Genomic DNA, 27,123 nt, shown 5'->3' with positions numbered 1-27,123 from the left:
TGTTAAAAGGGAACAGCAGTATTGTGTGGGTGGTTGTATGGTGGGTGGGAGGAGGGGGCCATTCAAAACTTGCACTTCATGCATACTGTACATCTCAATCTACCAACCCGACCTGAAACACCACAGTACATTCAACGTGAACGTTAGACCTTATGCTCCAATGCAGTTGGCTCTAAACATTTGCGGTCCAACCACTATAACAAGTGCATCTCCATCAAGTTACAGTTAAGATTAAGTTAGATCTTAGTCAGTGTCATTTGAAAAAAGGTTGTGTAAAATAACTATCATTCTGACCGGGTGACAGTCCACTGGTACTCTAAGTGGTTCCCAACCCTGGACTGAATCAGGTATGTCGGAGCAGGGAAACATCTAAAACATGCAGGACAGGGTGCCCTGAGGACCAGGGTTGGGAACCACCATCTCATGCCTTAACAACCCCACCCACCACAACCAAAGAAAACACACCCAATCAAAAAGACAAAAAGAAAGAAACTGTTATCACAGCTCATCAGCAACATTGTAAAAATGTGTTGACAGTCGTCTTTCTAGAACGCATGTGTCAGTATAACTCTTTAATGATCTGCTTGTATCTAGTATTTGATTGTGACCGCTTGGTTTTTCTAGATGTGTATATCTCTCTCGGTGATGTTGTCACTGCACAGAATGACTCATCCTTAATGAGTGAAGTTGTCCAACAAGTGCTACAGAAGGTTCAGATTCCTTTAGACAAGGTAAAGTTCACCTTTACTCCATCCACCTGTCACCAATAATGGTCATGCTATTCTTCTGAATCTTGGATACATTCTTCAGAATCAGAATAAAGTTTAATCACCAAGTAGTTTACACAACAAGGAATTCACTTTGGTGGGCAGGTGAATACAGTAAACATATACAAAAGAAGAAGACATAACAAAATAATCTTAATAACAATTTAAATACATGGTCCTTAAATATATATAACAGAAATACATGTAAAAAATGTACAACAAAATACTAACAATATTGTGCATATATATATATATATATATATATATATATATATATACAAAATAAAATATGAAGTATGAAGTATTGACACCTGACCTACTAATTGACCACCTTTTTGTCCCCATAAGGCCATAGGGCTGACCATGAACAGATCTCTGGTTCACTCTTATGTATGTGACAAAAGCAGCAATGCCTACTGGCTGCAGGCCGCCTGCAGCACAGGCACAGTGGATACACTTCTTAGCTGGATCAGTCCAGAAAAAGTGGCTGAACAGGTAAGTTTGGAGTTCCGAATGCTTTGGCATCAATGAATGAAGTGGTTATGTGAGTGGGAGGATGCTTTTACTCTCCCCACTTACTTTTAATGTGTGGTCTTGCTTAATATGGTTCATATTGTCATGTTGACCTCTTGTTTTCGTGTATAAAATATGTGAATATGAACACTTTATAATAACTACACACTATGAAGCATTTGTTCCAACAATATTACAAAATTGATAGTTAAGAACTTATAAACCATAATTAACACACTATCAGGAAACACTTTACATTAAGGTTACTTTAACTACCACATAACTACGTAGCAATACCTATAGTAACACCATGGTAGTTATATTAACTGCTACTGTATGTAGTTACACTATAAGATGGTTTAGTCTCTCTCACACGGATAAACATATGTTTACCATTCCAGCCAAAATTGGTATGATTGGAATTGTGGTTGGGGAGGGAATACCACACCTTAACGAACTATGAGCTACTTCACAACTAGCTTTAGTTTGGAACTTTTCATCAATGCATATTCATCAATGCATATATAGCTTAGTATGTTTAAGAATGTATTTGCCTAATAATGTTTTATAAATTATAACTATTAAGCAACTATCTACGAATGCTTGCATAGTTTTACATTATTACAAACAGGAGACAGTATTACAAACATGAAATAGGTTGCCTCCTCCTCTCCACTTCTCTTCTGGTTTAGCTTTTTCTCTATCTTGCTCTATCTCACATTGACTCATGCATCCCTATCTCCATCTTCATGGAGATCCAGCTGTGGTCCATCAAAACATGCGAGTAGTTACCTGGGCATCCAGAAACCCCCCACCCCCAACCCCCCCCCCCCACCCCCCACCCCAGAGAGCTCCAATTAATTCCATCAAAATACTTGGAGGGGAAACTTGGAGAAATTGCTACTATAGAAAACATTTATCATTATCCAGTGGGATAATATATTGTAAGAATTGTAGGAAAGGTGGTATAGTAACAATCAGGTCAAAACAATGGAGAGCGGTAACAGATGGTTGTTCTCACCCACAGGTCTTCTTGGCCTGGAGTCAGGATGCAGCCCCCAAGGACGTGGTATTTTTCAAAGGACTACTGTATAGCCTTTTGGGAGCGTATGCCCCAGGAAACCAAGGATCCGCTAACAACACCAGATCCCAGAGGAGTAGTGACACGCAGCCACAGAACGTTGGGGAACAATTGTAATTATTTCACCCTCTTTCTCTCTCTCTCTCTCTCTCTCTCTCTCTCTCTCTCTCTCTCTCTCTCTCTCTCTCTCTATCTCTATCTCTCTTTGTGTTTCTCTCTCTCTTTTTCCCTATGTTGAACAGAGTTCATTGTCTGATTATACAACTGTCTGACAAGAGAGATGACCCGCAAAATATGAATCTTATTTCCCAGACATATCTCGTTAACCCTTAAAAAGCAAAGTACAATATCTAGTAGATGTAAAATCCCAGATGATTAACATCCAAGTGTTAGTCATGATTCTAGACAATACACATTTTTATAAGGATTTTCTGCAATAAATTATGGAAATTAGAAATTATAGAATGCAAAACCGTAACTCAACAAAATGAAACTTCTGAATGAAAAATATTGTATAATCTGTATTATATAAATAATACAGAGTATTATCTTCTCACTGGCTAACCTCTCTCTTGTATTCTAGATTCATGGGTGTAGGCGCAACTCTGCTTGAGCTTCTGAAAGACCTTCCAGGCTCGCAGTATATCCACAGCTTCCTTATGGGCGGACACACGTCCATGCAGCTGGCCAGTCAGGCCATGGACACCACAGAGGGTATGTAGGCTTTACGGCAGAAGAACAACATTGACACCATGTCAAAATGCACACATTGCACTCTGTATTGATCAAAGGCATTTGTGACGATATTAAAATAACTTTCGCCGCTGCCCCCAACTCTGGTAGATATGATGGATAAGTTGTCGGCCGAAGCCCATAACTTCCAAAAGATCTTCTTGTCTCTGATGGCCAACCAGTCTATGGCAGACCACTATGCTGAGAAGCTCATAAACTCCAGCACTGAGATATTGATAAGGGTAGGTGAACACTGTTGAGTCACAGGTACACATATACATTACATGTCCATAAGAGTGTGTCATTGTATTAAAACTGTTCAAGTATATTGAACCCTCACACCCATCTGTTTACATTCTGATGTCATGGTTTATCTTCATTGTCATACCCAAAGGTTCTGGTGAAACAGGACACCGTCAAGTGTGAGGAGCTTCTCAAACCACTGACTTCCATAAGCACCATGGACCCAAGGCTTTGGGTGACCATGATTTGCCCAGGCAATGACTCCGACCTACAACAATACCTGCTGGCCGAGTGGATGCCTGTTATTTTGAAGGTCAGATTAGAGTTCTGCTGTAGACTTACCAGCTTTTTGAGTTATAGCTTCTCAAACCGCTTTGCACATTATAGAGATTTGAGTCTAGTTCTAAGGTTAGAACTTCTCATTTGTGTCCCATCATTATGTTCCTTAGGCGACACTCTTCATGGATGTGGTCCAAGGCAAAGACTCATTCAACGTCACTTTACCCATGATTCTCTCTGAGTGGCACAGGCTATCAGCCACCTCGCTACGCTTCGGTGCGTTCCTGGAGAGATTCTTCACAGGGTTCTATAAGGACTATTTTGAGGCCTGGGTTCCAGAGAACGTAACTGTCGACTGGCAAGAAATTATCATGAAGAGGTCAGTTTACCTTTTAACAGGGTACACAGCAACTTGATATGCATATATACATTGACATATATTTGTATATTGTCAAACTTTTGGTTCAAAATTGCTTAAATCTAATTTTGTTTCAACCATTTCATACAATTTCAAGACCTATGAAATAATTTATTCCACAATAAAATGTCATCAAATGTGTCATGTGTTGATGGGGGGAAAGTGGTCTGGTTTACTGTGAATCAGACACCATGGTACTCCGGGTACATTTTCACAGAATTATTAGAATTCTGGCTGCACAAGCAACAGTAAGGGTTTCAGATGGTTGACAATCATAACTATGACATAACTATGAACCTTGGATACATTTTGAAAATTGCTGTATGAAGATATGTGTGGGATGTTGTGTAGGGAAGCTGTAAAGGGAAACACTATGTGTGATTTTCTCTAGAGCAAACAAACAAAAAAGAAAAAAAATGTCTTCAGAACAGTGTGGGTGTCAGAAAAATGTGAGGTGATGATGCAAATATGTAATGTGGTGTAAGGTTACTGTGTTTGTTCATACAATATATATATTTAAAATAGGCGTCTTTTATGCAACCATGTATTTTCTTTTTTCCCCAGGGGTCTAGCGGCATTGGGGACAATGGGGTCTGAACTCCAAATGACCCCGATGTGGCCCTCCATGGAGACATACTTTCACATTGCATACTGGATAATGACATACCAACCCAATATAACTGGACCTCCAACCTGTGAGTGTAACAAACAGAGATAGTTGTTGATCAATGTATTTTCACATTACAGCAAGAAAGTTTATGGAAATAGTAATTTTTTCTAAATCTAAGTTCCTACACTAGGTTTTTGTGAACTGAACAATACAAATACAATGATTAACTTAAGTTCAGTGTTAAGCCCTTTTATAAGCCCCCATTCTAATTCTTATCAGGTACTCTTGATCTTGAGACATTCGTGCCCACATGTCAGACTGGTTTCACCTGGGAGAAGTTCATTCCTACCACGGCACTTCTGCTTCAAGAGGTCCCAGGCAATCCTGAAGCCTTACTTAGGTAACATCACATACCAAAACAATTGGAGTGTAATTTGTATGTGAATGTGACAGAATACTGATTATGTCCAAAAACAGCTTGAGGAAATATGCTAAAGCTTTAACGAGTCCGAAATAGGGTTACTCATCTTGAAATGTGTTAAATGCAGGATAATTGTGTTTCTCTTTCTCCCTCAGATATGTGCAAGGGTCATTGGCTTTTGTTCAAGGAATCTACAGAGACTTCTATACAGCCACCCTCATGAAGTATCTCAGCTCCCCAGCTGTAATACCAGGAGACGGCTCTATATCCAGCTTACTGATCAATGTGACACATGCTCTGGACAAGAACATCCATCTTATTTCCAACTTGATGAGCATAGAGCAGTTCAGTCCCAAACTCTCCCTCTTTCTCCTCAACAACATGCTTGATAATCTGGGATTGAGGCCTTTGGAGGCTTTGTGGACGCAGGGTCCCCCTAACGCCTCCTCTGTCCTAACCATAGCCCTGGAAGTGGGCAGGAACACCCAAAAAGTCTTCACCGGCCTGCCAGTCTATAACTCACAAGCTGAGTTGGAGGACTTGCTCATGCAGTTCTTGTCCATGAACATGAACCTCACATTGCCTCTGTCCGTTAGCCTTGGAGACGGCCTGCTCACCTACACAAGCTCCCTAAACTCTACAGAACTGGCCTTTCTTAGGGAGATCCTCAAGTCTCTCACCAATCACACATCAGCAGGCATCACTGACACAGTCCTACAGGCTGTGGAACTCTTGAAACAGGTGCTCGAAGCCCCCAACAATGACCCGACAACACTGATCCTGGGCTACCTTCACCAGCTACAGGGGTTCCTGGCTTCTGCCATCGAGTTACACAGGTACGATCAGCTACTGCTGCCAGGAGGCAACCTGACTATGGCCCAGGTCACTGATCTCCATCTGGCTGTAGTGGACCTTCTCCAGATCCTCTCTCCTGCCTCCCTCCAGGCCCTCAGCCAGGCAGGAGAGCAGGCAGCCCTGGGTGCATTTATGCAACAGTTTGGAGCCTTCCTACCTCCTGAGCTCCAGCAGCGCTTCATGGGCCTGATCAAACACACTCAGGCCCTGGTGGAGAGCTTAACAGCATGTTCAGTGACAGGGCAAGACTGCACATCGGCAGTTCCCCAGGTCTTCCAGATCCTCTCTCAGGCTGCTGAAGCACTGTTAGCGACTAGCGGAAACATCACTATCCAGCTGGGGCCAGTTAATCCTAACCTGGTGACCCCAGAGTCCTTCTCTGTGACGGGCAACTTTCTGTCTCTGCTCCTGTCCTGGACGGATGAGACCAACATGTCCTCCTCTCCAGAGGCCCTTATAAAGACCGTGAATCAGATCCTTAATTTCCTCCAGCAGGTCACCAGTCAGCCCAACATCAGCATATCTGCTCTCCAGGAGGCTCTCAGACAATCGAACCTCACCCTATGGCAACTGGATAGAATTGCCACATTGGCTGGCGCGGCAAACATTCCCGACCTCCTGGCTAACATCTTGGGCATTGCCAGTGTTCCTCAGTGCCTGGAGCTCCAACCTATCAACATAACAGCCGACATGGGGGTGACTGACACCAGTCCAGCTAAGTGTGCAGTGGAGCTGATAGACGGAGTCAGTGGCTTCATCCAGCACCTGCCCATGCCTCCAGGCAGCCAGTCAAATTACACCGCACTCGTCGCTGTTATCCCAATCCTGGTCAACCAGTCTGTTAGCATCGGCCTAGCATCTGCTTCTGGTTCAGGCTCACTTACATCCATCATGCAGGCCCTAACCAGCACCCTGTCAGGCATTAGAGAGAACATCAAACCCCTCTCCCTCGAGTCCATCCAGCAAGTGAGCAATGAGCTTAGTGTAGTGGAGGGTCTACTATACTTGGCCTTTTCGGGACAATATCCCCTCCATACACTGAACTCCACTCTGCTGGAGGACTCGTTATATGCCCAGAAGGTGTATTTGGAGATCGCCCAGTGGTACTTGAGGAAGTTGGAGAATGTGACAAGCACCAGCACTTTTTCCGAGCTCCTTCTCCCTCTCTACTACATTACTGAGATGCAGCTGGCCCTGCAGATCTCTCAAACGGAGGTTTCCCTTTTTGTCAGCAATCAGGTTGAAGACCTAATCAAAAACACCCAAAATCCTATAGATGGCATAGAGGTTAGCAATATAGGGCAGGCAGTTGCCAAGATACTCCAAGTTAGCATGGAACAGGTGAGGCAAAACCTACAGCTCCAGAATGACTATTACCAGGCCATGGGGTACCCACGAGATTTCAACTCATCCATGCTGAACATGGTTGACACCTTGGTCCAGAAGTACCTTAACATAACACTTCATTGGCTGAGAGACCCCCATGTGACCTCTGTCATCACCAGCATGCTCCAATGGAACAACAGCTCCATGAGCATCACTGTCCCAGGCCAAGACCTCTTCAAGCTGCTTCAGACAATTGCGCCTCTTCTAACACCTGATGAACAGGCCTACCTTGTCCTCATCAACCAGATCACCCAGTCCCTGAACCAGGTTCTGTTGGTGGCCAGCCAACCAGGCGACTTGGAGAGTGATCTCTTCATTGGAGCCATATTGGATGCAGCCAGGACTGTGCTGAGTAGCTTGACTGCCATGACTGGTCCCCTACCTTCCTCAGTCAGTGAAAACATCATGGAAGTACTTCACAGTTCTCTCCTCCTGGCCCTAAGACCTGAGATGGCCTATGCCCAGGCCCGCAACCTCACCCTGGACGTCTTGTGGAGAGGAGAAGGACTCATCCAGGACCTGATCCCAATGGCTGCTGAATACCTTCTGCCTGGAATCAAACTCATGCGCACCTACTTTCAGATCATCTCCACAGCTGGTGGCACAGACAAATTGAATGAGATGTGAGTCATGTTATCATAGGTCTTCTTCTATGTTCCCTTTGACTTCAAAAGAGTAGATGGATAAAGATGTCTCATACCATTAAATACAGAGAATGACAAATCTAAAATGCGAGTGAAACACCATAGCACACATACATGTTTTAACTTTAGGAGCAGAAATATGACAAAACTGTTGGTAGTATTGCGGATGATGATGGTTAATTTTGCTCTTGATTTCAGCATTCTGGGTGAGCTGAGCACAGTTCAGAGTCTCTTGCCCCCTGACAACAGTACGCAAGCCTATATGTCTGTGATCATGAGCATCAGTCACTTCATCTTGGATCCCAGCCAAGGTCAGTCAGATTTTCACCACAGGTGTGTCGGATGTAGCGTCCTAATGGACTAATTTAGTCAAGCTAGCAGTATGCACTGCATTATTGAAAACCTTTCATGATTATCTACCAGACAGGCCATAATGTCTGACTTTTTATCCAATGAATGCTGTTTTCAGCCAACTGTTAAGAGAAACATTTGTTTGCTCATGTTATCAATGTTATTTTACACAGGCAATACAGGCCTGTGGCTGAGCTTTGAAAACATCACTGTTGAAAACGTTGCCCAAATTACTAATCAGGTGAGACTAGTTTATTGTAGTCTTGTTTCTTGCAAAATGCATAGTATGTAATTATATTTCCAAACCCTGCTATAGGGAAACATTGACTGTGTCCAGAGATCGATGTTTGCATCATGTTTGGAATTATATTAGCATTTATTACACGATGCCAACCAAAATACCAGACATTTGATCATATACTTTATATATCTGTTGATATAGTTGTGGTTATTCCATCCTGATAGTAAATATCAGTTCCAGGAAAATAGTAAGACAATGGTATAATATAAATGGTAAATATTGACAAATGAGGAGGAATTAACTGTGTCCTAAAGCCAGCCAGTCAGTAGCCCTAGTGTGGGTTTTCAGTGTCACAATTGAATAAAAATGTTAGTTTTTGATGTTCTACCCTTTCCTCTCCTTACCTTGTTACTTGTAAAATATAACAGTCGGTTTTAGATAAGTTGATCGTTTTCAAGGATGAGAAATGTTACACTTTTTTTTCTTTGTCAGATGGGAAGTCTTCTAAGCTATCTGCTGCCACTCATCATCGGGGAACAAGGCATGAATTTAAGCCTTCTCACACCCAGTGAGAAGGTCTACTTTGTGCTCATAGACCAGATCACCCAGTCCCTGAACCAGGTTCTGTTGGTGGCCAGCCAACCAGGCGGCTTGGAGAGTGATCTCTTCATTGGAGCCATATTGGATGCAGCCAGGACTGTGCTGAGTAACTTGACTGCCATGACTGGTCCCCTGCCTCCCTCAGTCAGTGAAAACATCATGGGAGTACTTCACAGTTCTCTCCTCCTGGCCCTAAAACCTGAGATGGACTATGCCCAGGCCCGTAACCTCACCCTGGACGTCTTGTGGAGAGGAGAAGGACTCATCCAGAACCTGATCCCAATGGCTGCCGAATACCTTCTGCCTGGAATCAAACTCATGCGCACCTACTTTCAGATCATCTCCACAGCTGGTGGCCCTGACAAATTGAATGAGATGTGAGTCGTGTTATCATAGGTCTTCTTCTGTGTTCCCATTGACTTCAGAGGAGTAGATGGATAAATATGTCTCAAACTGTTTCAATAAAAATTATGACAAATCTGAAATGATGGGCGAAAGACCATAGCACACATGTATATGTTACCTTTAGGAGCAGAAATATGACAAAACTGTCAGTAGTATAGTGGATGATGATGGTTAATTCTACTTTTGATTTCAGCATTCTGGGTGAGCTGAGCACAGTCCAGAGTCTCTTGCCCCCTGACAACAGTACACAAGCCTTTCTGTCTGTGATCATGAGCATCAGTGACTTCATCTTTGACCCCAGCCAAGGTCAGTCAACTTTTCCCCACAAGTGTGTTGGGTGTAAGTCCTAATAGACTGATTTAGTCAAGCTGGTAGTATACACTTCATTACTGAAACCTTTCATGATTATCTGCCAGACAGGCCACACTGTCTGAAATGTTATCCAATTAATAATGTTTTCAGCCAACTGTTATGAGAAATGTTCATGTGTCTATGTTATCAATGTGATTTTACACAGGCAACGCAAGCCTGTGGCCAAACTTTGAAAACATCACTGTTGAAAATATCACTGTTGAAGATATTTCTCAAATTACTAATCAGGTAAGACCAGTATACTGTAGTCTTGCTTCTTCCTAAATGCAAAGTACATTTACATTTCCCAACCCTCCTATAGACAAACATGTTCACGTCATGTTTGGAAGGATTTTACCATTTATGACACAATGCCAGCCAAAATACCAGACATGTTTTGATCACATCCTGTATACATCAGTGTATATAGTTGTGGTTTACCAGCTTGATAGTAAATATCAGTTCCAGGAAAATAATAAGGCAATGCTAAATATGGTAAATATTGACAAATGAGAAAAGTTAAATGTTTTTTTTCTCTCTTTCAGATGGGAAGCCTTCTAAATTCTCTGCTGCCACTCATCATCGGGGAACAAGGCATGAATCTAACCCTTCTCGTACCCAGTGAACAGGCCTACCTTGTCCTCATCGACCAGATCACCCAGTCCCTGAACCAGGTTCTGTTGGTGGCCAGCCAACCAGGCGGCTTGGAGAGTGATCTCTTCATTGGAGCCATATTGGATGCAGCCAGAACTGTGCTGAGTAACTTGACTGCCATGACTGGTCCCCTGCCTCCCTCAGTCAGTGAGAACATCATGGGAGTACTTCACAGTTCTCTCCTCCTGGCCCTAAGACCTGAGATGGCCTATGCCCAAGCCCGTAACCTCACCCTGGACGTCTTGTGGAGAGGAGAAGGACTCATCCAGGACCTGATCCCAATGGCTGCTGAATACCTTCTGCCTGGAATCAAACTCATGCGCACCTACTTTCAGATCATCTCCACAGCTGGTGGCCCAGACAAATTGAATGAGATGTGAGTCACGTTATCATAGGTCTTCTTCTATGTTCCCTTTGACTTCAGAAGAGTAGATGGATAAAAATGGCTCATGTAGTTTAAATACAAATAATTACAAATCTGAAATGATGGTGAAAACCCCATCAAACAAGCATATGTTACCTTTAGCAGCAGAAATATGACAATACTGTTGCTGCTATTAAGAATGATAATGGTACATTTTCCTTTGATTTCAGCATTCTGGGTGAGCTGAGCACAGTTCAGAGTCTCTTGCCCCCTGACAACAGTACAAAAGCCTTTCTGTCTGTGATCATGAGCATCAGTCAATTTATCTTGGACCCCAGCCAAGGTCAGTCAGATTTTCACAACAGATGTGTCAGATGTAACGTCCTAATAGACTGTTTTTGTCAAGCTAGCAGTATACACTTCATTACTGAAACCTTTCATGATTATCTGCCAGACAGGCCTCATTGTCTGAATTTGTATCCATTGAATACTGTTTTCAGCCAACTGTTATGAGAAATGTTCATGTGTCTATGTTATCAATGTTATTTTACACAGGCAACACAATCCTGTGGCCAAGCTTTGAAAACATCACTTTTGAAAAAAATCCTCAAATTACTGATCAGGTAAAGATAGCATTGTCTTGCTTTTACGAACATGCATAACATGCATTTATATTTACTAGCCCTGCTAAGGAAACATATTGACTGTCTTCAGAGATCTATGTTCACAAGTCATGTTTTGATAGAGTTCAGCATTTATGACACAACGCAAACCAAATTACCTGACATATTTGATAATGTTCTGTATATCCAACTATGGTATTCATTTGTTTTCCAGGCATGTATGCAAAAGTTTATTTCTATTACAAGAAAATAAGAAAAGAAAATAATTTATAACAATATATTGTGTTCATTGAACAGACACTGTTATCCATAGTGACATACAGTCTAGGGGGAAATCTGAACCTATAGCCCCTTAATATACAGACAGATGCTTTAGCACTGAACTATAGTCAACAAAGGTCAAGGAACTTTCCGTGTCCTACATCCAATCAGTCAGTAGTCCTACTGTGTGTTTTCAGTGTTACAACAAGTGAAGGAAAAACAAACACAAATATTTTATGCCCCACTATTTCCTCTCCTTGCCTAGTTGCTTGTATGGAATAACAATAGGTGTTATATGTTGATAGTTTTCAATACTGAGAAAGGTTACACTTGTGGTTTTCTCTCTGTCAGATCGGAAGCCTTCTAAACTCTGTGCTGCCACTCATCATCGGGGAACAAGGCATGAATTTAACCCTTCTCGCACCCAGTGAACAGGCCTACATTGTGCTCATAGACCAGATCACCCAGTCCCTGAACCAGGTTCTGTTGGTGGCCAGCCAACCAGGCGGCTTGGAGAGTGATCTCTTCATTGGGGCCATATTGGATGCAGCCAGGACTGTGCTGAGTAACTTGACTGCCATGACTGGTCCCCTGCCTCCCTCAGTCAGTGAGAACATCATGGGAGTACTTCACAGTTCTCTCCTCCTGGCCCTAAGACCTGAGATGGCCTATGCCCAGGCCCGTAACCTCACCCTGGACGTCTTGTGGAGAGGAGAAGGACTCATCCAGGACCTGATCCCAATGGCTGCTGAATACCTTCTGCCTGGAATCAAACTCATGCGCACCTACTTTCAGATCATCTCCACAGCTGGTGGCCCAGACAAATTGAATGAGATGTGGGTCAAGTTATCATAGGTCTTCTTCTATGTTCCCTTTGACTTCAGAGGAGTAAATGAACAAAGATGACTCATACCGTTTACATAAAAATAATGACAAATCTAAAATAATGGTAATAGACCACAGCACACAAGCATATTTTACCTCTAGGAGCTTACATATGACAATACTGTTGTTGGTAATGAGGATGATGTTGGTGAATTGAACTTTTTATTTCAGCATTCTGGGTGAGCTGAGCACAGTTCAGAGTCTCTTGGCCCCTGACAACAGTACACAAGCCTTTCTGTCTGTGATCATGAGCATTAGTCACTTCATCTTGGATCCCAGCCAAGGTCAGTCAGATTTTCACCACAGGTGTGTCGGGTGTAACGTCCTAATGGACTGATTTAGTCAAACTGGTAGTATACACTTAATTCCTGAAACCTTTCATTATTATCTGCCAGACAGGCCTCACTGTCTGAAATGTTATAGTATGAATACTGTTTTCAGCCAACTGTTATGAGAAACATTCATGTCTTCATGTTATCAATGTTATTTTACACAGGCAACGCAATCCTGTGGCCAAGCTTTGAAAACATCACTGTTGAAAACATCACAGTTGAAGATATTTCTCAAATTACTAATCAGGTAAGACTAGTATACTGGTCTTGCTTCTTTCTAAATGCAAAGTACATTTCTATATTTCCTAACCCTGTTATTGATAAACATTAACTGTCTCCAGGGATCCGTGTTTCGAATGATTTTACCTTTTAGTACACGATGCCATCCAAAATACCAAACATGTTTGATCATATACTGTATATCTCAGTGTATATAGTTTTGGTTTTAGCATATTGATAGTAGAGATCAATTCCAGGAAAATAATAAGGCAACGGTGAAATATAAATTGTAAATATTGACAAATTTGATAAGTTAACTTTTTTTCTCTCTTTCAGATGGGAAGCTTTCTAAACTCTCTGCTGCCACTCATCATCGGGGAACAAGGCATGAATTTAACCCTTCTCATATCCAATGAACAGGCCTACCTTGTCCTCATCGACCAGATCACCCAGTCCCTGAACCAGGTTCTGTTGGTGGCCAGCCAACCAGGCGGCTTGGAGAGTAATCTCTTCATTGGAGCCATATTGGATGCAGCCAGGACTGTGCTGAGTAACTTGACTGCCATGACTGGTCCCCTGCCTTCCTCAGTCAGTGAGAACATCATGGGAGTACTTCACAGTTCTCTCCTCCTGGCCCTAAGACCTGAGATGGCCTATGCCCAGGCCCGTAACCTCACCCTGGACGTCTTGTGGAGAGGAGAAGGACTCATCCAGGACCTGATCCCAATGGCTGCTGAATACCTTCTGCCTGGAATCAAACTCATGCGCACCTACTTTCAGATCATGTCCACAGCTGGTGGCCCAGACAAATTGAATGAGATGTGGGTCAAGTTATCATAGGTCTTCTTCTATGTTCCCTTTGACTTCAGAGGAGTAGATGGATAAAGATGTCTCAAACTGTTTCAATAAAAAGAATGACACATCTGAAATGAGGGTGAAAGACCATAGACCACACAAGCATACTTTTCCTTAAGGAGCAGAAATATGATTAAACTGTCAATAGTATTGCGGGTGATGATGGTTAATTTTACTTTTGATTTCAGCATTCTGGGTGAGCTGAGCACAGTTCAGAGTCTCTTGCCCCCTGACAACAGTACACAAGCCTTTCTGTCTGTGATCATGAGCATCAGTCACTTCATCTTGGACCCCAGCCAAGGTCAGTCAGATTTTCACCACACGTTTTTCGGGTGTACCGTCCTAATGGACCCAGACGTTGTCATCCTAGAAACATAAATGTAATTAACAACACTCTTTCATGATTATCTGATATATAGACATGATTATAGATATTTTAAACACCATGTACTAACATGGCTAACTAAAGAAGGTCTCACTGTCTGACTTTTTTGTCAGATGAATACTATTTCACACAGCTATTAAGAAAAGCATTCAGTTGTTCATGTTATCAATGTTATTTCACACAGGCACTGCAAACCTTTGGCCAAGCTTTGAAAACATGACTATTGAAACCATTGCTCAAATTACTAACCAGGTAAGGCTAATATAGTCCGATTTCTTGAAAAAGATTTAAGAATGTATATTTCCCAACCCCACCATAGAAAACCGTGGCTATCTCCAGAGATCTATTTACATGTTATGTTTTGCATAAATTAAGCATTTCTGAATTGATGCCAACCATAATACCTGACAGATTTGATCAAATAGATATCAATGTATCACACAGTATATGTGGTTTTTCCAACATACCTAAAAGTTGATATTAATGCGCTTGTAAAATTGCACAGTGAACATGAAATAACTATCCATTTACAAACGATACTTTTTTTTCAACTTATGAATTACACCAATTAGTGAATAGTTCTATTTTGTTATTTACGTTTATTCTGTAGAATAAATGATGGCTCCCCCACCCTTTACACTCATCACCTAGTCACTTGTAAAACAAAGGGAAGTTATGTCATAGCTAATGTTACATGTTTATCTCTTTCAGATGGAAAGTCTCCTGCAGTCTCTGGTTCCCCTCATCCTTGGAGAACAAAGCATGACTACATCCATCCCATCCCTTGAGATCTTTAATGATATCAACACAGTCATCGTAGACATCCTCGCTGGACAGGCCGACCAGCTCACCTGGGACAAGTAAGTCAAAAGATTACCCAACCACGGAAGAAGAGAAATTGAATGGAGACGCAATTACCAAAGAGATATGTAATCATAGAAATGGGGTAATGGAATATTGTGTTCAATTGATGTTTGTAAAGCTGATCATTGGGGAAGCACTTTTTATTAATCTTTATTAATTAGTCCATCTTTTATTTTAGGTGATGTGTTTTTGTCCTAAGTGTTCCATGTGTTTACTGTGTCTGGCAGGCTGCAAAGGATTCTGGGGGATCTGCTGTTGACCATCAGAGGGTCCTCCAGCTGGGACTCTGTGCCCCCTGCTGTGTCTGTGATGAGGGAGGTTGTGGGAGCCCTAGTTCAAAACTTGAAGGCTGAGACAGGTGAGGGAGGCAGTAAACATCCCACTAACAGTCAACAACAAAGCTTACACCTATTGTTTTTAGCCTGTCCTTTTTTAGAAGCATGTACCATGTTATGCGTCTGTATGAAATGTTTAGTCTTGTGTTGAGCAACTGAGCACTGAAGCATTGTATTGTGTTTTTTTGTTTGAATTTTGTCTAACAAAAATGTCCGTCAAAGATTATAGATCACTTGAGAGGGAATTCATGAACTGTCGAAAAGTTTCATATCTTTTCTGTACTCCCCAGATCTAATAATGAGCTTCCAGATACCCCTAACTACTCTGATATCAGAGATTATGCAATCTGTTAATGCCAGTCAGCTGAACATTGCTGATGTTTTGGAGCAAATGCCCCAGGCCATCCAGAACACCGTGGAATCTACCATACAGGTTAGAAGGGCAGTCTGATGTGTTCTCACAGTATCTGTGATACTGGTTGAGTCACCAGTAAAGTGTTCTTGCATGCTACCGTCAATAAGGGCATACTCATTACAAGGTCCATTTATTGCATTACAGACCGGTTGGTTTATCTCCGTTAAAACCAACAATGGAAAGAATGCATTTTTGTGCTGTAGTCTTCCATGTGTCTCTTCTATGTGCCTTCACGCTTAACGCTATTGCGTCTTTGTCAAACACGAATCTTAGAACACACCTGAGGCTACCAGACATAATGTCATGTCATTCCCTGCATGCCTTCCCAGAAACCAGACACACCTACACAATGCTGAGAAATAGCCTCTGTGTGTCTGCATTGTCATTCTACCAATGGTGATTATCTGTGTTTTGCCTCATCTTAGGAGTACAAACCAAATATGATACACAAACCAGATACACGTCATGTACATGTACTACTGACTTGAATGCTTAATATCAAAACGTGTAATATATGTCTAATATAGGAGAGAGGAAGAAATATAGAGAGGAAGAACAGAAAAAAGAGGAAGAGAGTATGTTTGTCAGAGCCCCATAGATACTTGCGTGAGCTGTCTGCCCTTTCCATTGATGGAATGAAGCTCTTTTGTCCTGTCAAACCTTTTCAAGGCAACTATTCTCACTGAACGACCTTCTGTTAGCAAACCATTGAAATATGATGACTTGTTTACTCACTGTTGTTATCTCTACATAGGACAATGCGAGCAATGAGGCCTTGGAGTGCAGGAATGTTCTGGAAGTTTGGTATCAGGTTAGAGAGGAAGCTGGGCTCAGTACAGACACCCTGGAAATGTGGTGTAACATCAGCCTGCTGCCGGTTATAAAGTCATTCGAGGCATCCAATCAACTCTTTGCCACTCTGAATAATAATATGACGGTGAGTAATAAGGTATTCCTCCACCAGTTGGAGTATCACTGAATCCCACCAACGTTTTGTTCTGCGACGTAAAAAAACACGTGAAACATTGGGCACTAGATGGCAGTGTGACTTCACCAGTTAAACCAGTGTTCCACTGATACAGGGACTGAACCACAATCTGCCTGTTGTCCACACAGGGAATGGCGATGGCTGCAGGATCAGTGAATGGTACAGCTGCTGGGATTGTGGCAGCTCTGCGGTCTCTTTACTGGGTCAACGCCAATCTCACACGTGTCTCTGAGCAGCTGACCTCGGCCTTGTTGTACCATTTCACCCAGTTGGGAGAAGTGGTCGTGAGCCCCACCACCCAGGCTCAGTGGACTACCATGTTCCTTGGAATGCAGCTAAGACAGAGGTGGCCACCAGCCCATCCTACCTGACCTATGTTGACATGATCTAATTTGTACGATTTAATGTTTACGTTTAAACATATGAGAGGTGCAGCCTACTGTCAGAACAGTGATCCCACATTACAATCACTATTGAGGATTTGAATGTAGACAGAGTCAGAGGATGTTTTCACGCTCCATGGTGGAATAACAAAGGCAACAGGAAGAGCATTATGATCTTACAGCACAACATATATGCTGCTATTATCAACCAAAGCCAGGTTCCAGAGATCAGCCCTTTTTTGTAATCCAAAGGAAGGGTTAGGGTTGGGAATGACTTAACATTTTGCATTAAACATAGATATACTCTTCCCCTGATAGTTATTTGATAGCTGGAACTCTGCCTTCATATTGATTTCTCGGTGTATCATTGTTTGATTATAAACTCAGTAGTGATGATAATCACATTATTCATCTGTAGGTGAATAAATCAAGGTAAATGTGTATTGTTTTTTGTCATTGGTCACAGTGGTAATATGTCATTGTCAATTGTCAAGGCTCTAACTAAATAATAATAGGGAAAATATAGTTGGGGGAATGCTTTTTTGTGAGTAAATACAGGAAAGATATGCAATACAGTGTCTTTAGCCTTCATTATTCAGAAAAATCTAAAGTCACTTTTACTAGTCATACTTACCATCTCTCTGTGTCTACCTTTTCTCTCTGTCTCACCTCCCCAGTATGGAGGGCATCAGGTTGGCCCTAGAGCAGATGGAGGCCCTGGACCCAAGCATACAGCCCTTTACCAAACCCCTGGAGATGGCCATCAACTACACCATGGAGAATAGTCAGCTCCTGCAGAACGCCACCTCAGCCCAGGACCTCATCATGCAGGTGTTGGAGATTCTTCTGACAGGAACCAATTTACCCTCTGACACTCTCAGCTCTATCCTGAACAGTGGCTTCTTCTTTGGCCCAGAGAGTAACTCCATCAATGGTGTCATAAAGGATGTGGTTGAACAGGTCATCCAAATGCAAATGCTGGGAGACGTCCCTATGGTCTACGGTGTCCTGGAACAGTTGCTGGCAGCCAATGACACAAGTCTGATCCTGGAGAAGGTGCTTGAGTTTGGTGTCTGGTGGGGTTCGACCCAGGCCTCAGGGGTAGACCTGCTTAGCCAGACCCTGCCCCGGATGTACGAGGTGGTAAAAGCCCTCCTTTCCACCTTAACCCAGATAGGTGTCCCTCTACCTATAGACTCCAACGTGTTTGTTGACCTGGCTGGGAACCTTTTGAGGATGCTGAGACAGATAGCCAGCTCCAGCAATGTGCTTGGCCCCATGGACCAATACTTGAGCCAAATGCAGGATGAGATGGGCCTCCGGACCCTAACCAGAAGGAACAGACGCCAGGCCCTGTGGGAGCCCAGGAGAGAACCCATGGATGACTTTATAGACCTGTTCTACATTGACTATGCTTCTCTATTCCGGGCCCTCTCCGTTCCCCCCACTTTTCCTGAGATCATGGAGACCAGCCACATGTTCCTGACCAACCCGGACCTGGCTGTGGTCGTGAAAGGGGTGACCTGGGACCTTACCATGAATTCGTCCCAAGACGAGGCCATCGACACAGCTCTGGGTGTTCTCTCCTTCCTAACCCTTCCGACTCAGTGGAAGACCTATGAAAGCCTGTTTGTGGAACTGGGTAAAGACAGCTGGAGTCTGGAGTCGCTGGCGAATATGGATAAGCTGACTGTGGGTCTTGGAAGGATAGTGGACGTAGCCATGGTGCTCTCCCAGCAGCCGCCTGTCAACATTGCCCAGAGGGTGGGACACATTGTGAAACAGCTCAGTGACTCGGTTGCTCAAATAGTCAGTGGACAGGGCCAGGGCCAGAACGTTGCAGTCAACTTCCTCTCTGCCGTCAACAACATCTTGTCTGAGAACCTGATGGAGGTCACAGATGTTGCTCCTAAAGTCACTGCTATCATCGGCCACATTCTCAACACGGTGACCAGGCCTGAAGCCCAGATGACCCTGGCTCCCTACTTGCTGGCTTTAGATCAGACCATCGGCACCTTCTCCTCCTACCTTTCTGCTGAAGACCTTGTGTACTTCAACACCTCTGGGCAGATGTTGAAAGGTCTAGCCCTGCTAGTGGCTTTCCCCAGGGATCTGGAGAAGATGGTTCAGGCTAGCCACATCATCTCAGACTCTCTGGACCACCTCCTGACTTTCAAGGGTGAGACCACCCTTCCAAACGGACAGTCAATTCAGACAATCACCCACCCTCTCATCCTAAATAGCGCCCTGGCTACACAAGTGCTATGGAATTTTGCTGAAGCCAACCTCACATTTAGCAATGATCAGGAAAAGGAAGCCATGGTCAAAAAGACCTTCCGTGCCCTAATAGCCTTACTACCTGAGGACCAGAGGATAAACATCTTGCCCCTAGAGCAACACCTCCTCTCCGCCCTCTCTGGAGTGTCCAACACGGCCCAGATCCCCCCCGCCTTCCTGGGGATCTCCAGCCAGGTCACCATGTCTGTACTGGCTATGCTTAACATGACCCACACCCCTGTGTCCCAAGGCATTGCTATAGGGGACATGGTTCAGGTCCTCTCTGTGGTGTCCCAGCAGGTGTCTATGAGCCTGTGGCAGGGCCTAATGACTCCTACTTTTGCCACCCACATTCCCAGCGTGTTCATGTCCCTGAACCAGGCAGTTGGCACACTGATGCCTCTATTACCGGCTGAGGGCCAAAAGTACCTCAATGTCTCGCTTCACGTCCTGGAGATCACCGCCACCAGTCTCAACTACTCTGCCGCCACCGGAGACATAGAGGGCGCCATGAATGTCGTGGCCAGCTCCATCCAGACCCTCCTGGCATCTGTGTCAGCCCCAGGGCTAGAGAGCACAGGCAGCATCGTAGACCTTGAACACACCATACAGAAGCTGCTGCTCGTGCTGCAGTCCGGCCAACGACCTCTGGCCCAGGCGGCTGACATCACCCAGCTGCTCCTCCAGAGTGTTCACACCCTGCTGGGCCAAGCCAACGGCAGCGTGGAGGCCAACCTGGCGCAGGTGGTTCTTCAGGGAGTGAATATCAACACAGGGCACCTCCTGATGATCAACGACACCAACTGGACACACAAGTGAGTTTGCTTTGTTTTGGACGTTTGAAAATAATATTGTGACTATAGTTAGTCTTTGCTTAGCAGAAACTCTGATCTAAATTAACCCACAGGACAGGGTCTGTAGTAAGTCGATTAATTATTGCTTCATTCCCTTTGAGTAAATTGATTTGAAGCCCTTATTGGTTCTCCAGGATGAAGTTCATTTTAGATTTGAGTGTTGATTATAAAATATAAGGATGTTAACCCCATTTAAATAAAACCATAAAACTCCCTCAGGTTGTCAGTAGTGCTGTTAGACATAGCTGACAGGGTTCCTGAGGACCTCCCCTTTGCTCCTCTCATCAAGAACGTTGCAAGACGCCTGGCCGCAGAATCTCATGGTAAGTCCATTCCTCTGAACCAACTCCTCATTCAAACCACAACAGTGGCAAGGTGTGATAATCACTATGGAATGAATCTTACTGATAACTGTTAACCAAGTTAACGTTCCCTTCTATCTTCCCTGATGTCTCCTCTCCCACTCACTGTGTGAGTAATTGTTCTTCTATTATGGCAGTTGTATTGACAATGTAACCACAATCTGGCAGCCAACCAAAAGTGCTCTTTGTGTTAATTGTCCCCAGGCATAATTTCACATGACTTGCCAAACAAGTTGTATGAATCAACTCCTCCCCCCTCTTTAACCTTCCTCGTGCTCCCCGTTCTTGTAAAACCTGATGATAGCTAATGCCGTTGCATTGAAACAGAATAATAATGGATTTAGGTCATGTGCGTGGGATCCACTATATGTTTAATTGCAGCTTTGCAGGAGTTTCAGGTGACACAGAATGTATTGTAGCTCTCTCCAACAAAAATAATTAAAAACCTTAATATATGATTTACTCACTTACTCCTTCAATGTGAGCCTTAAAACACACGCAGAGAGACTATACATTCTAATTTAAATGAAGGGGCAAAAACTATACACCGTAAACTACATGTGTGTATAATACCCTTTTGATTGCACTCAACTTCACAAACAAAACAATATCGAAACAATTTATTTTTAACTAGTGCGTTCTAACATTCTAAACTTTGAACTGAGTATGCCTCCACTCAAGAGCCCTGATCTGCTGTTCCTCTCATTTCATCTGAAGCTCAGATAACAGAGAACCTGTAAAGCTGGTCTGGATATCCACTCCTGATTGCCATATCCTATGACAAATAAAGGTTTCGCTGGAAAGTTCTCTCAGCTATCACTTTCGGGAATTGTCAGACCTGTTCTCCCACATGACAGTGCAGAATTTAGGCTACCCTCCCGTCCTGCTCTATTTTAGTCACATGATGCTTGACTGTAAATGAGGCTCTTCCTATTGGTCCCCAAAGGGATATGGTGTTGCTTTGTCACCTTTGAGACTTATCAAGGCTCTTCCCTTCCCCCTATGCCCCTTCCCCCAATCTCACTCTCTCTCTTTTATTTATTTAATTTATTGTAATTTATTTATTTTTATACAGTCTCTTTTTAGTGTCCTTTTATTCTATTTTATTTAAGTGATTGCAGGTACAACAACACATTTTACTGCATATTATACCATGTATAATCATGTATGTGACAATGTATTTTTCTTGATTCTTGATTCTCGCTTCTCTCTCACGTTCTACCATACAGAGAACCTGGCCCTCCTGCAGCTTGCCATCCAGTCAGGTCAAGTTCTCATCAACACCAGTTGGACAGATGACAATTTCGGCAGGATACTGAACCAAATGTTGTCCATGGTTAGATCATCTAACATCCAATTTTCATCTGTGGGGTGGGAAGCTGTGTGTGTCAGACTGAAATGAACAGCTTGTCTCCAGTCACCTTCTAGGACGAGACAAACGTAGAGTTAGGGTTCACCTACCACAATAACAAAGCATTGTTTCGAAGCAGACTCCCATGCACACCCAGAGAGCAAGCATTGAAAACGTATTACCCTGTATCTTTTGGACTTATTCACTGGATCTACACTCACTTTCCCTGACACGGTTTGTTGTGTGGTATGCTGTGTGTCCTAGGTGTGTGCCATAGAGAAGATGGGCTCTATTCAGCAGCTGCTGCAGAGTATGTCTATCAGTCAGGGGCTGCTGTGTGAGACGGTGCTGCCTGTCACCCAGGCCATGCATGAGCTCACCAAGAGTCTGGTCCAGAATGGCTCAAACCTGCATGATGCCCTCTTTGAAACTTTCATCGGAGACCCCATGACCTACGATGTCCAGACTAACTGGTAAACCTTTGCTTAAAAAAATTGTGATAAACTAAAATGTATATAAAATACATGAGTGTGTATGTTTTTCCTCAAACTGTTTTTGGAATCACACGTGCACACTTGTGTTTGTGTGTTTCAGGACCTCCATGTTCAGTGATAAGTTTGGTCTGAATGTCAGCTCCCTGATGGAACTCAGCATCAACATGACCGGTCCAGGTACTGTACGCTTCTGGCCCACTTGGAATAGTGCAAGACGACAGAAACTCTTCTCCGTTTTTTGTATTTATTGAACCACCAATTGTACCGTAAACACAGAAAGTAGCATTTGGTTGAATGTATAAACATGCAGTCATCACTTACAAAACTCTTCCAATATACCCTTCTGTGACCAGGAGTGGCCAAAGTGTCTGAGATCCTGAGGAACAAGACAGCGTTTCTTCTGGACATCCAGACTCACACAGACATCCCGATAAACGCGGTAGAGCTGCTGCTTGACACCAATCTGCCTAGCAGCAACCTCCAGGTAACATCACTGCCCTCTCAACCTGCTTCTGTAAAGGGTGGGACAATCAAACCAAGTGAATATGCATTTAAATGTAGTCATTGACGCTCTCATCAAGAGCAACTTCCAGTAAGTACAGGCACACTCTTATCCAGTACAGGGTCTTTCCCCCGAGGCAAGTAGGGTGAAGTGCCTTGCCCAAGGACACAACGTCATTTCGCACAGTGGGAATCAAACTGGCAACCTTCTGATTAATAGTCCGATTCCCTAACCGCTCAGCCATTTGACTAGCCATCTGAATATAGTCATGAATGTTGCCTAATGTCCATTCTCTCCGCTCCAGTTCCTGTCTTGGCTGGTTAACATGCGCTACTGCGACAACCCTGCCAGCCTGACCATGAACCTGGCAGACCAGGTCATCTTCAGTATGTTCTGCTCCCTGCCACCTGTTCAGTGGTACAACTTCATTGTGCTGATGGCCCGCCACATCAACTTGGAGAGTGTTATTTACAGGGTAAGAGGCCTTTCCCTCGCACTGTCATGGTTTATAGAGTTGAAACACTCAGTAGACAAAAGGGGACTGGAGGAATGTTGTTTCCAGGTGTTATGTTTGTCAGACGAGAAAGGTCACCATTAACTCGGTCTTCTTTGTTAGTCCTCAAAGTAAATGAATGGGTATTGTCAGCTTGTCTTCACTATGCTGTCACTCTTGACAGGCACAGTGCCGAAAACTAAATTGGTACATGTCGTACTGTAAAGGTTTTACAGCTTTGCATGACATGGTGTTTTTGTTGTGATTATTTTTGTTTCTTCAGTCAATGCAACCCCAGTTGATTTGATGCACATGTAGATGGATGGTGTACACTAACAGCGTGTTCAAAATAGAGCCATAAATGTTTGCGTGTGTATGCGTGTGTGCTTTCCTCTATCAGCTGGTCTTGTCCAGTGATTTGCAGAGCGTGGTGGGGATCATGCTGCAGATGGCCAAGTTCCTGATAGACATGATGGGCAAGCTGCTTCCTTCCATCAACCGTCTGCAGGACTACCTGGTCTCTATCGATGACCTCAACCTGGTGGCAAACTCTGAGTTCCGTAGTGTGAGTAGTGCTCTGCTCCCGCTGTCTCTTTCTGGACTCCCGGCCTCCAACTCCCAGTGCAGCTGTTCTCCATTTTGAACCTGTCTTCTGTACTCCCACAAGACCCTATTAACTTCACAAGACATTATCTTCCTCATTCCTCTATCGTCCATCTGTAGTCAGCCATGACATTATAGTTCATTTAACACTGTTCCTGAACCCCCAAACTCCTGCCTGGCTGTTTGGACATAAACAAACTGGAGGGGGAAAAATACATTGTTTGTTATTCCCTTTGACCCTGTCTGTGTCCTCTGTAGCTGGTGCTCAGAAAACAGTCTGTGATGTCCAGCAAAGCCACATTTACCACCGTGTCTAAGGCCGTCTGCAACCACGGCATCATGTCTCTGCTTGGCATCTCCAAGCTGCCCCTCATGGACGCGTCTGACCCCTCCACACAGCAGGACCACACGATCAATGACCTGGTGGAGAAGTTCAAGATCCCTCGCGATGCCAGTAGGAGTTCCCCTTATGCTAGACATGTTCGGACACGAACACGTTCACACTAAAAAACTTCTGTGAGCTTGACAGTGACGCGTGTTACCACAACAAGCTTCTTTTTTTTTTTTTTTGCTTTGTAGCTCCGTTCTGCATGAGCCTTTACCTGGACATGGTGAACACCACTGGGGGAGCCATTGCCTGGGCCTTCCTCAAGCCTATGCTACTAGGCCAGGTCCTCTACAGCCCTGACACACCCCTGACCAGAGCCATCATCCAGAAGGTACTCCATGAAAACCATCCCAGCTCTCCTCCACCCAGTGTACCCCCTGCCCCCCTTGAATTTGTATAATTACCATTAACATTATATATATATATATATATATAATGATAAATGATGATGAATGATAAATGATATAATATATAATTATATATATATATATATATATATATATATATATATATATATCATTTTTTAATTTAGATGTAACTTCATGTGCTCTTGGGGGCCCTCTGGTGGCCATCGGGGCCCTAAGCAGCCGCTTCGTTTGCTTATGCCTTGGGCCGGCTCTGCACCTACACCCACACACACAAGCACATCCACTATTTGCATTTGACAGTGTTCTTCTGCTTTGTCTTCCAGTCCAATGCCACTCTGCAGCAGTTTGCCAACCTAAAGATGTACTCTGAAGACTGGCTGCAATCCTCCTCCTTCATCATGCAGTCAGCCAAGATACTGACCCAAACTCTGCCAATGCTTCAGGTAAGGCTTAGCACTTGGAGCTACCGTACGCTTCTGTGAGCTGGATATATGGTCTGACTTCCACACCATGTATCATTCTGACAAAGCACAGGGAAAAATACAGTTGTGCTGTGCAGAGTTGAAGCCACCGACCCCACCTTGATGTTCTTTGACATTGTGCCCTACAGAATTCCCTCAGCATCCCTTTTGTCAAGGCTTTCATCGAGAGTCAGACTAACATCAATGTGGGCAACATGAAGGATACGCTCAGCAGTTTCAGTGAGTTTGAATCTTTGCCTTTGAACCCATTTCAACAGGCCTTGCCTCATCATAATTGGATGGCTCGAAAATATCTGCACAATGCAAAAGTAGCTCCAACCATTCTGCCTACAATGATGGCCATGTTCCCTTCCAATCTTCCTAGCCAACATGACCACCATGTTGGAGAGGAACAAACCCATCGTCCAGCAGATCACAACGCTGTCCTCCCTCATGAAGAACCTCTCCTCCTGTATTAACTTTGACCGTTACCGAGCCTACAACTCATCCAAGGATCTAAACACTGTGGCGGAGAAACTGGCTAAGACACGAGACCTCTATGCCAGTGAGTGAATGCTGTTTACTCTTAGCTTCCAGTCTTAGAGTTTATTTAGTTTCTGGATTTTGGTCCTTGGTACTTTGTGTTCTTTTCAGTATTCAGATGGTGGATTTTCTCTCTCTTTTTGTTATTTCCTCTCTTGCTCTTGCTCTCTCTCTCTCTCTCTCTCTCTCTCTCTCTCTCTCTTTCCCCTCTCTAGGTGTCATTTTCAAGCTGCCCAAGGATGGCGCCTCTTCCAGGAAGCGCCGGGACACCTCAGGCCCAATCCTCCCTCCCAAAATGGGCTACACCATCCGCATGCACATCGACAACTCCATGCGTACCGACCGCACGCGGACCCCCTTCTGGATCCGGAGCTCGCAAATCTGGCCCCAGTCCCTGCGCTACACCCGCGGCTTCATCTACCTGCAGGAGAGCATCGAGAGGGCCATAATAGAGACCCAAACGGGCCAGAAAATTGCAGAACCAGCGGTCCAAGTCCAGGCCTTCCCCTACCCCTGCTTCTACAGGGATGAGTGAGTCGTGCATGCACACACCAGATGCGTTCTGTTCATTTAGAAACATGTAGACCCTTATTGAGCGACAAGGGGAAGCGTTGCATATTCATGCGCGTGCACCCGTGCAACCTCACCGCCACTTGCATGTTCTACACGGACTTGCATATTTATGCACACACACAAACACAATCTAATCGCTCATACCTTTCAGTGAACAGATAAAGCAAAATAAAGAATGAAGAACGATCAATACCCCTTCAGAGTTCAGCATTGGGTAAAACATAAACTGTATACGATGCATCAATACTGGACACTGTTTCCAATAAATCATACGGGAGGATAATGTCCATGTTTATGTCTTGCCGTGAGTGCTTCTAAAGCCAGCACTGATATCTCATCTCACTAAAGCAGCTTTCGCTGTCTCTAGCTGGCTGTGTCTCATCCGTGTGTGAGA

At 43.9% G+C, this 27,123-nt stretch overlaps 1 protein-coding gene across 2 annotated transcripts in view; it reads left to right on the top strand.

Moving 5' to 3' along the window:
• abca12 (ATP-binding cassette, sub-family A (ABC1), member 12) overlaps positions 1–27,123 on the top strand; it is a 53,041-nt gene that overhangs the window by 7,753 nt on the left and 18,165 nt on the right. Inside the window, exons 10-52 of one of the 2 annotated variants that reach the window (XM_047046573.1) lie at positions 625–731; positions 1,116–1,262; positions 2,308–2,474; positions 2,945–3,075; positions 3,205–3,335; positions 3,488–3,649; positions 3,786–3,994; positions 4,598–4,728; positions 4,923–5,043; positions 5,220–7,928; positions 8,148–8,260; positions 8,474–8,541; positions 9,034–9,518; positions 9,740–9,852; positions 10,064–10,146; positions 10,443–10,927; positions 11,146–11,258; positions 11,471–11,538; positions 12,151–12,635; positions 12,856–12,968; positions 13,181–13,263; positions 13,572–14,056; positions 14,279–14,391; positions 14,660–14,727; positions 15,187–15,335; positions 15,567–15,697; positions 15,965–16,107; positions 16,844–17,026; positions 17,206–17,423; positions 18,138–20,552; positions 20,811–20,914; positions 22,183–22,289; positions 22,569–22,777; positions 22,899–22,975; positions 23,152–23,282; positions 23,605–23,775; positions 24,194–24,358; positions 24,655–24,850; positions 24,976–25,115; positions 25,476–25,595; positions 25,763–25,853; positions 25,999–26,178; positions 26,372–26,687. In XM_047046573.1, coding sequence (XP_046902529.1) covers positions 625–731; positions 1,116–1,262; positions 2,308–2,474; positions 2,945–3,075; positions 3,205–3,335; positions 3,488–3,649; positions 3,786–3,994; positions 4,598–4,728; positions 4,923–5,043; positions 5,220–7,928; positions 8,148–8,260; positions 8,474–8,541; positions 9,034–9,518; positions 9,740–9,852; positions 10,064–10,146; positions 10,443–10,927; positions 11,146–11,258; positions 11,471–11,538; positions 12,151–12,635; positions 12,856–12,968; positions 13,181–13,263; positions 13,572–14,056; positions 14,279–14,391; positions 14,660–14,727; positions 15,187–15,335; positions 15,567–15,697; positions 15,965–16,107; positions 16,844–17,026; positions 17,206–17,423; positions 18,138–20,552; positions 20,811–20,914; positions 22,183–22,289; positions 22,569–22,777; positions 22,899–22,975; positions 23,152–23,282; positions 23,605–23,775; positions 24,194–24,358; positions 24,655–24,850; positions 24,976–25,115; positions 25,476–25,595; positions 25,763–25,853; positions 25,999–26,178; positions 26,372–26,687 — 12,136 coding nt within the window. The remainder of the gene's footprint in view (positions 1–624; positions 732–1,115; positions 1,263–2,307; positions 2,475–2,944; positions 3,076–3,204; positions 3,336–3,487; positions 3,650–3,785; positions 3,995–4,597; positions 4,729–4,922; positions 5,044–5,219; positions 7,929–8,147; positions 8,261–8,473; positions 8,542–9,033; positions 9,519–9,739; positions 9,853–10,063; positions 10,147–10,442; positions 10,928–11,145; positions 11,259–11,470; positions 11,539–12,150; positions 12,636–12,855; positions 12,969–13,180; positions 13,264–13,571; positions 14,057–14,278; positions 14,392–14,659; positions 14,728–15,186; positions 15,336–15,566; positions 15,698–15,964; positions 16,108–16,843; positions 17,027–17,205; positions 17,424–18,137; positions 20,553–20,810; positions 20,915–22,182; positions 22,290–22,568; positions 22,778–22,898; positions 22,976–23,151; positions 23,283–23,604; positions 23,776–24,193; positions 24,359–24,654; positions 24,851–24,975; positions 25,116–25,475; positions 25,596–25,762; positions 25,854–25,998; positions 26,179–26,371; positions 26,688–27,123) is intronic. The other variant, XM_047046575.1, reaches the window with a different exon arrangement.

The sequence above is a fragment of the Hypomesus transpacificus genome, chromosome 23 (genome assembly GCF_021917145.1).
Source record: "Hypomesus transpacificus isolate Combined female chromosome 23, fHypTra1, whole genome shotgun sequence".
Taxonomy (NCBI): domain Eukaryota; kingdom Metazoa; phylum Chordata; class Actinopteri; order Osmeriformes; family Osmeridae; genus Hypomesus; species Hypomesus transpacificus.
The sequence above is the reverse complement of the archived record's forward strand: the minus strand, read 5'-3'. Positions and strand labels throughout refer to the sequence as shown.